The following is an 8,164-nucleotide window of genomic DNA, read 5'->3' on the forward strand; positions in this document are numbered from 1 at the left end:
GGTGGCTCACGCCTGTAATCCGAGCACTTTGGGAGGCCACGGTGGGTGGGTCACCTGAGGTCAGGAGTTCGAGACCAGCCTGGCCAACATGGTGAAATCCCGTCTCTACTAAAAGTACAAAACAATTAGCCGGGCGTGGTGGTGCACTCCTGTAATCCCAGCCACTTGGGAGTCTGAGGCAGGAGAATCACTTGAACCCGGGAGGTGGAGGTTGCAGTGAGCCGAGATCGCACCATTGCACTCCAGCCTGGGCAACAAGAGCGAAACTCCATCTTAAATATAAATAAATAAATAATAATAAAAATAAAAAATAAAAGAAAGCATTTATGAAAGTGTGGTCTCGGCCAGGCGCGGTGGCTCAAGCCTGTAATCTCAGCACTTTGGGAGGCCGAGGCAGGCGGATCACGGGGTCAGGAGATCAAGACCACCCTGGCTAACACAGTGAAACCCTGTCTCTACTAAAAATACAAAAAATTAGCCGGGCGTGGTGGTGGGCGCCTGTAGTCCCAGCTACTCGGGAGGCTGAGGCAGGAGAATGGCGTGAACCCGGGAGGCGGAGCTTGCAGTGAGCAGAGATCGCGCCATTGCACTCCAGCCTGGGTGACAGAGACTCTGTCTCAAAAAAGAAAAAAAAAAAAAAAAAAAAGAAAAAGAAAGTGTGGTCTCTGTTGCCTACATCACCATCACCTTGAGCCCCTACATCCTTTGAATGAGTCTTGGGGGTGTGCCCTAGAAAATCATTGGCCAATTCCCGAAGCCGGTACATGTAGAAGCCAAATCTGAGTTATGCAAATACATTATTTTTCTATTGTTCAACTTACCTCTATTTGGGTCTCCATTCTACCTGCCTGCAGAAAACATTCTCTTAGTCACTTCCAGGTGAACTCCGTCATCCCACTCCTTCTCCCACCTCCACCATTGATCTAAATTTGGGGAGTTCCTCTGAGCCACAGCCTAGGTGGGGTGGGGTGGGAAGGGGCTGCTGGATGAGAGTCCTCTTTCTGAGATGAATCCTCCTGGGCCCTTCATCTCCGTGGGTCACACATGCCCTCATTTCTTCCCTGCTGCTGCCGTCCCCACGATCCAATAGCAATAGCACGACCCCTGGCCTTGACAGTGTATCTGGGGCTCTGTCCCTTCCACATCACCCCCAAACCAGCATCAAATGTCTTGTCTGGCTCTGCACTAGGCTCCCCTCAGTTAGTGCAGGGTGTCCAACTGGGGGCGGAAGGGCTTCCTGTGCCTGCCTCTTCCAATCCTCCATGTCTTATTTATACCCTGACAGACACTGAGGGTTTTGAACTTAAAAGGCTGGAATTTGGCATCTTTGTTCTCTGACTAGAAAGAGGAATCATTTCAAGACCAAAAAGCAGGAGCCAGCATCTCATAGCATGATCTGAGACCCCCGTGGAAGCTGCTCTTTTCTTTCTCATCACATAGGCTGAGCCACCCGGGACTGTCAGTGCACAAGGACCAGGGACGCGGCTGCTCCTCTGAGGGGGAGGAAGCCAAGAGTATCTTCTCTTAGATTGGGCTGAGTTCCCACACCCAGCACACACATTCCCTGCTCACTCACCTCCCACAGACAGCTGGGAAATGACACCTCTGGTGACAGAGCCACTCTCCGGGCTTCTGTGGGGAGCGGGTGGGGCACTGCAGTGGGGGAGGATCTCACACCCGGAGGCCCTGGGAAGCCAGGGTGGGGGAGGGAGGAAGCTGGTTCCTGTTTGTCTTAGAGATCAAGGCCATCAGCCTCCCTGCACCTTCCAGGGATGTAGTAAGCACCCCCACCCCAGGGCCAAAGGGCCTCGCCTAAAATGCCTCCTGCACCCTTGAGGCTTGCTTTGACCCCCTGCACTCCACCAGAGCGACAGCTCCCCTGGTCCCATCTTCTCTGACAAGCTGGGTGGGAGTGTATACAGCTGCTGGGTGTGCTTAGAGGGCCTAATGGAGACCAGCCAGGGATAATCTCCTATGTTATCCACATCAAGCCATTTAACAAATATGGATTTAGTACCTACATATGCAACGTATTTGGGGTCCAGAGAGAGGAGGGCAACGGTCCAAGGTCACACCTGCGAGGCGAATACGCATGTAAAGCAGCACCTTGTAACCTGTGCCCACTGTGCCTACTACTAAAGAAAAAAAAATGAGAGAAAAAGAAAAAAGGCTTTTTTTTTTTTTTTTTTGGCCCAGGCCCTGTGCCTGGGACCAAAGCCTGAGCCCTTTCCTGCAGTCGGGTCGCTGACCCAAGCCTGGGGCAAAGCTAGGTCTTGGCCAGTCAGCAGCCACCACGTGAAGCAGCCCCTGCCCCCATCACCCCCGGCAGCCTTGTGCCCTCCTCTTCGGGGTCCTCAGCTCACCCCACCTCAGTCGGGCCTGCTCCAGCGGTTAAGTACCTCTAGTCTGAACCTTAATCGTGAGGCGGGGCAGCCCCCTCCCCACACCCTGTAGACACTCCCCCGTCCTCCGCCCCCTGGACTTGTTTGGGCGGGAAGAGCCTGCCTCATCTTTTCTTCCTACCCTCCTACCCAGTGGCCAGGGACCCCAGGCTTCCTCTGAGACATCCACCAGCGGTGATGGGTTGGGACCAATCTCCCCCACTCCTCTCCACCCTAGCAGCAAGGTCCCCGCTCTCGATATTGCCCCAGCACCTGCACTGGCCCTCTCTGATTTCCCAACTCCAGCCCATTCCAAGTGCTGAAGGCGGGTCGCTAGGTGCTGGGACCTGGGCGCGGGGCAAGACCTTGGGCTGTGTGGGGTGCAGGCTGGTTTACTGGGTTCACGATTGAGGGAGTGGTCTGGGGGTTAGGTGTAGGGCCAGGCTGCGTTGTGCTCTAAGGGGCAGGTGGCAGGCGGTTTGGGGGCGGCTGTGGTCAGACAGGGTGGGGTGGCGGTGGGTTTGGGGAAGCCGCAGCAGCCCACCTTGGGGTCCCGCGAGTGCCGAGGGAGCTGCCGGGGCATGGTGGCGCGGGGCCCGTGGTCCTGCCCGGCACGACCCCCGCCCCGCAGCGCCCCGCAGCGCCCCGCCCCCGCGGCCCCGCTCGCGACGCGTCTCCCGCGGCGCCCCGCCCCCGCCCGCAGTGCCCGGATGCGGGTGACGCGCGGCCGCCATCTTTCCGTCCCGGGCAGCCAGCGCCAGTCGGAGCCAGCGCGAGCCGCCGCCGCCATCACTGCCGCTGCCAAGTCCTCCACCCGCTGCCCCCGCCATGTGAGTCGGCCGCCCGCCACCCTCACCGCGCTTCCCTGCGCCGGCCGCCGCCCTTGGCAACCAGCCGTGGGGAGTGCCCGGGGTCTCTCCTGCGTTCCCCGCGCCCCGGGGCCAGGCCCAAGCCGGTGACTGCGCGCGGGCGGCCGAGGAGCCCCGCGTCCTGGGCTGGCCGGCTCGGGCGATGGCCGCGGGAAGGAGCGGACCCAGTGTCCTCCTGCCCCTCCCCGCCCCTGTCACCGCGGCCGCCTGTCTTTTCGGGTCGACCCGGATCGCATCTGTGAGGTCGCCCTCAGTTGACAGGCGGGGAAACTGAGGCCGGGGGGAGGGGGGGCCTCGCTCAAGGTCACGCAGCTCATCGGCGGCGGGGCTGGACCGAGACCAGGGCTTACATCGGGTGGCCTTCCTCCCGAAAAGGAGGACTGGAGGGACGAGGATGGACAGGTGGATGGGCGGAGCCCTGGCTGCGGGGCCGGGAGGCTGCAGGCCCTGGGTCTTAATCCGTCCCTGCTCCTCAGGTCTGCTACCGCTGCCACGGCCCCCCCTGCTGCCCCGGCTGGGGAGGGTGGTCCCCCTGCACCCCCTCCAAACCTCACCAGTAACAGGAGACTGCAGCAGACCCAGGCCCAGGTGGATGAGGTGAGTGTGGGGGGAGTCAAAAGCAGTAGGAGGGACCCTGGGGGTTGGCGTATAGGTGTAGGGGCCCATGTTGGTTTGGGAGTGATGACAGTTCACGCCTGTGGGTTTGCGGACAAAGATACCATGCCCCATCCCTGTCTCCCTGTCAGCACGCACTTGGAAGGGCGCTGGGGGTGTTAATCAGCTTTGCTAGCCTGGGGTGTGCCAGCCTGGGCAGGTGTGCTCTGGTGATGGACAGAGCGCCTGAGGTTCCATAGAGGGAGGGTGTTGCTATGACATCTGAGATGTCACCAGCATGCCCCTGATGTGTGCTCCTTGCATGTCCCCAGGTGTGCTAGGCATGTTCTGTATGTCCTTGGCATGTTAACCTGGCAGCATCAGGGTGCATGTTCCATGTGTGGCACGGTGGGCACATGTTTGAGGATTGCCCTCACTGAGGTGGGCCTTGGCACACCCCCCTGCCTCGTGGGCCCTTCTCCCAGGTGGTGGACATCATGAGGGTGAACGTGGACAAGGTCCTGGAGCGAGACCAGAAGCTGTCGGAGCTGGACGACCGTGCAGATGCACTCCAGGCGGGGGCCTCCCAGTTTGAAACAAGTGCAGCCAAGCTCAAGCGCAAATACTGGTGGAAAAACCTCAAGGTAAGGGTGGGGACAGGAAGGAGGACTGGCGGGTGAATGGGGTATCATAGTTTGTCTTACTGATCCTCGCCTCTCACCCCCAGATGATGATCATCTTGGGAGTGATTTGCGCCATCATCCTCATCATCATCATAGGTGAGTAGGGTGAGAATGGCCGGGGCCCTTTCCCTGGAGAGGTTTCCCCAGTGGATTCTAGGTTTTGAAGGTCATTAACCTAGTTTTTACTTTTCAGCCAAAAACACATATAGCTGCTAATGGCAATTCTGATTCATCTAGAGCCAAAAACTTTGATGTTATTTAGCCTGCATTTTGCCTAGTTCTTGGCAGTTTTGTTAACATTTGGAAATAGGAAAGCTGGTGTATCCATTGAGGACCCTTTAGGCCTAAGAGCCCAGTCTGAGAACCCTGGAATTGAGGAGTGGGAGAAAGGAAAGGACCAGGGGCTTGAGACATGACCAGGAAGGCAACCACCCCATTATTTGAGAGCTTGCGGTCTCAGAGGCTCAGAGGATTAGGGTCTGTGGCTTCAAGGCCATACCATGGAGCGGAAGGGACCTCAGAACCTACCTGTCTAGCCCCTTGCTTTGTAGATGGAAAAACTGAGTCCAAGAGAGGGTGTCAGCCAGCTGGGGAGTGGGGAGGATTGGAGCAGGGCCAGGCCTGACACACTGCTTTCTTGTTCTCTCTCTTTCTCTCCCCTCTCCCTCTTCCTCATCTTCTTCCCCTCTCTCCACAGTTTACTTCAGCACTTAAATCCCCGAGGAGTCTGCCCTGCCTAGAGAAGGGCCTCTCCCCCCACCCTCAGCCGTTCCTCCACCTCTCAGCCATATCTTTCAGCCCCCCCTCCCCTGGATCCGTGTGTGTGTGTCCGTGTGTGTGTCCCCCTGTAAATAGCCAGCTGTTATTTATACATATATAATATTATATATATTTGGTCTGTTTGTAGTTTTATTACTAGATGATTTTTCCGGTTGTCCTTAACAACCCTTCCTGAGGTTCCCTTCACCTCCTCTCTCTTGCCTTCCTTCCCTTTCCCTTTCTTCCTGACTAGCCCCAAGTCCCTTCATTTGCATCTGCTATGCAATAGTCCCTCTCCTTTCCTTCTTCTTCCCTCAGATTTAGCTGATCCTTCCTCCCACCCTGGCCTTCCTTTCCTCTTTCCTCCTCACTCTCCCCGTCATGCTCCCTCTGCCCCGCCCTCAAAAAAAAAAAAAAAAAAAAACAAAAAAAAAAAACAGCACCTGTCCAGGCTTCCTTAGGTGCATCTTCTTTGTATCCATTGGGAGGCTCTGAGACTGGCCCCACTTGGTCCTAAGAATCCCAAGGTCTTTGGGAGCGTCCAGCATGTTAATTAGCGTATCATTACATACTGCCATCCCTTTCCATTTCTTTTTGTTCCATCACTCTTCTCTCAACCTGTGTTTCTTTTTTTACTGAGAAGTTAGTCCCCATTAGTTCTTGTATCACATTTTCATTTGCACGACATTACTCGCAGGTGGTGGGGAGCCTGGGCTTTTGGGGAACCAGGCTGCTCTGGCCCCCAGCATTGCCTCCTCCTAGCCCCTCTAGTCCAGTTTGCCTCCCTTACCCTCATTTTCCAAACCTCTTGTACCCTCCTCTCCCTCCCCCAGCTGGTATGTAAGTGTCTTGAAGTTCAGTATGTTATGATGGACCAATAATTCTGCCACTTCGGGTTTCTCCCTACATTCCTGCTCCCCAGTTTTCATGTGGGGTACTCAACTGACATTCCCATGGGGTTTCCCTCCCATCTGCCTGATCCACCTCCTCCTCCCACCAGGAGAGTTGGGGGTTGGCCACAATTGATCTCTTGTGAGAGGGGTGGCTACCAGTGTGTGTGTGGGGGTCATCACTGCCTTGGGGAGGAGTGGGGCAGGGCAGAGAATCCCCCCAATTCCTGCCTGAAATCTCTGGCCTCACCCCTGCTGGGGGTTGGACTGAAAACCCTCCTCCCCAATTTGGGGGGTGTTGCCCCATCACTGCCCAGCTTCTCTGACTGCCCCCCCTGAATTTAGGGTGGGGGTACTAGTCACTGCCAATGTGTGTATGGGACTTGCTGGAAAACGGGGATGCTCGCCCCTCTCCAGGACTATTGAGCCCAGAGAGAGCTGTCCTCTCATTGGGTGAACTGATTGAGGAAGGGTCTATTGTCTTTTTAAATGGCACAATTTTAAGGGTTTGAGGGTACAGTCCCTTAACCTGCCACGGGAGGGGGCCCCCACACTTTCTTCCCCCCACACTTCTGGTTTTCTGTGTGGAGGGGGAGCAGGGATATCTAAGCTGTGGTGTGAAAGGGTAGGAGAGATGCTGGAGGTGGGGGTGCTGTGTTCTAGACCCCCCATATTATCCCAGTGTCCCCTGCCCCCCTCTTCCCCCACCCCATGCCCCCAATTCTGTGGCGCATCCAGATTGTGAAAATGTACAATAAATGTGTAATGAGTAACCAGGTGTTAGAGTCTAAGATCTTTTTTATTTTTTCTATTTTTTTTTTTTTTTTTTTTTTGGTTGGGGGAGAATAAGATCTTTTCTTAACCAATGGGAATAATATTGGATCGGAAGGTATACCAGGAAGGTTGAGAAGATACATTGGTAATGGACTGGACTTTGCAAGAGGCCCTGACCTTGGGCAGGGCAAAGTGTGATTCTCAAAGTGGCCACCGGGGGGCACTAGGAGTTGGTAATGGGAAGTGTCATAGCCAGCCCCTGTGTCTCTAAGCCCGGTGCGCCCTATGGTCTAGGGTTCCCAGCTTTCGTTTCCCTTTACTGGGGCATGTTCCTGCTGTTGGACTCCTTTCTACTCCTCGATTTAACTTCTAGACGCTCTGCAGTGGCTCCCGTGCAGCAGTAGATGAAGTAGTTGGCCATTTCTGTGAAGCATGTCTTCCCCTCTGTGCCTAACCCAGTGCCAGCGCCCAGACGGGGTTAGTAAATTGTGGTTTAAATAGGCTCACAGAGACAAAGCTGAGTATGTTGTGGAGCTGCCTGTAGATGGCCTACTACCCCTGTACTCTGTTGTGACTTGTGACTTTAGACCCCACACTGAACTGCCACAGCCTGTAGGTCCAGGAGGCCCCGATGTGGCATCTTAGTATCCCTGTTCCCAGGTGCTTCAACAATGAGTGGCCGGCCGCGGTGGCTCACGCCAGTAATCCCAGCCCTTTGGGAGGCCGAGGTGGGCGGATCACGAGGTCAGGAGTTCAAGACCAGCCTGGCCAACATAGTGAAACCACGTCTCTACTAAAAATACACACAAAAAATTAGCCGGGGATGGTGGCGGGCACCTGTAATCCCAGCTACTCGGGAGGCTGAGGCAGAGAATTGCTTGAACCTGGGAGGTGGAGGTTGCAGTGAGCCCAGATCACCCCACTGCGCTCCAGCCTGGGTGACAGAACGAGATTGTCTCAAAAAAAAAAAAAAAATCCACTTAACACGATGTTGAACACATGAGAGTATATTTTAGGTAGAGTGTGGTGGCTCACGCCTGTAATCCTATCACTTCGGGAGGCTGAGGCAGGCAGATCATTTGAGGTCAGGAGTTCGAGACCAGCCTTGCCAACATGGTGAAACCTCACCTCTACTAAAAATACAAAATATTAGGCGTGGTGGCATGCGCCTGTAATCCCAGCTACTTGGGAGGCTGAGGCAGGAGAATCGCCAC

At 55.5% G+C, this 8,164-nt stretch overlaps 1 protein-coding gene across 2 annotated transcripts; it reads left to right on the plus strand.

The window, feature by feature from the left end:
* The first annotated feature begins 3,076 nt into the window (after positions 1-3,076).
* VAMP2 (vesicle associated membrane protein 2) lies at positions 3,077-6,954 on the plus strand. Of its 2 annotated transcripts, none has more exons than XM_001156324.7 (5): positions 3,077-3,211; positions 3,727-3,847; positions 4,330-4,488; positions 4,572-4,623; positions 5,225-6,954. In XM_001156324.7, coding segments are annotated over exons 1-5 (351 nt in total). In that variant the 5' UTR covers positions 3,077-3,209; the 3' UTR covers positions 5,242-6,954. The 2 variants fall into 2 exon arrangements, with proteins under 2 accessions (XP_001156324.1, XP_009431073.1); XM_009432798.4 differs by lacking the exon at positions 3,077-3,211 and adding an exon at positions 3,213-3,652.
* Positions 6,955-8,164: the final 1,210 nt, after the last annotated feature.

Source organism: Pan troglodytes, chromosome 19, assembly GCF_028858775.2.
Source record: "Pan troglodytes isolate AG18354 chromosome 19, NHGRI_mPanTro3-v2.0_pri, whole genome shotgun sequence".
In the NCBI taxonomy this organism is placed as follows: domain Eukaryota; kingdom Metazoa; phylum Chordata; class Mammalia; order Primates; family Hominidae; genus Pan; species Pan troglodytes.

What these genes read in the sequence shown, in the direction of transcription:
- VAMP2 (XM_009432798.4), top strand. An exon ending in CCCAGGCCCAGGTGGATGAG is followed by an intron (nt 3,848 to 4,329) that starts GTGAGTGTGGGG and finishes CCCTTCTCCCAG; the next exon opens with GTGGTGGACATCATGAGGGT. An exon ending in ACTGGTGGAAAAACCTCAAG is followed by an intron (nt 4,489 to 4,571) that starts GTAAGGGTGGGG and finishes TCTCACCCCCAG; the next exon opens with ATGATGATCATCTTGGGAGT.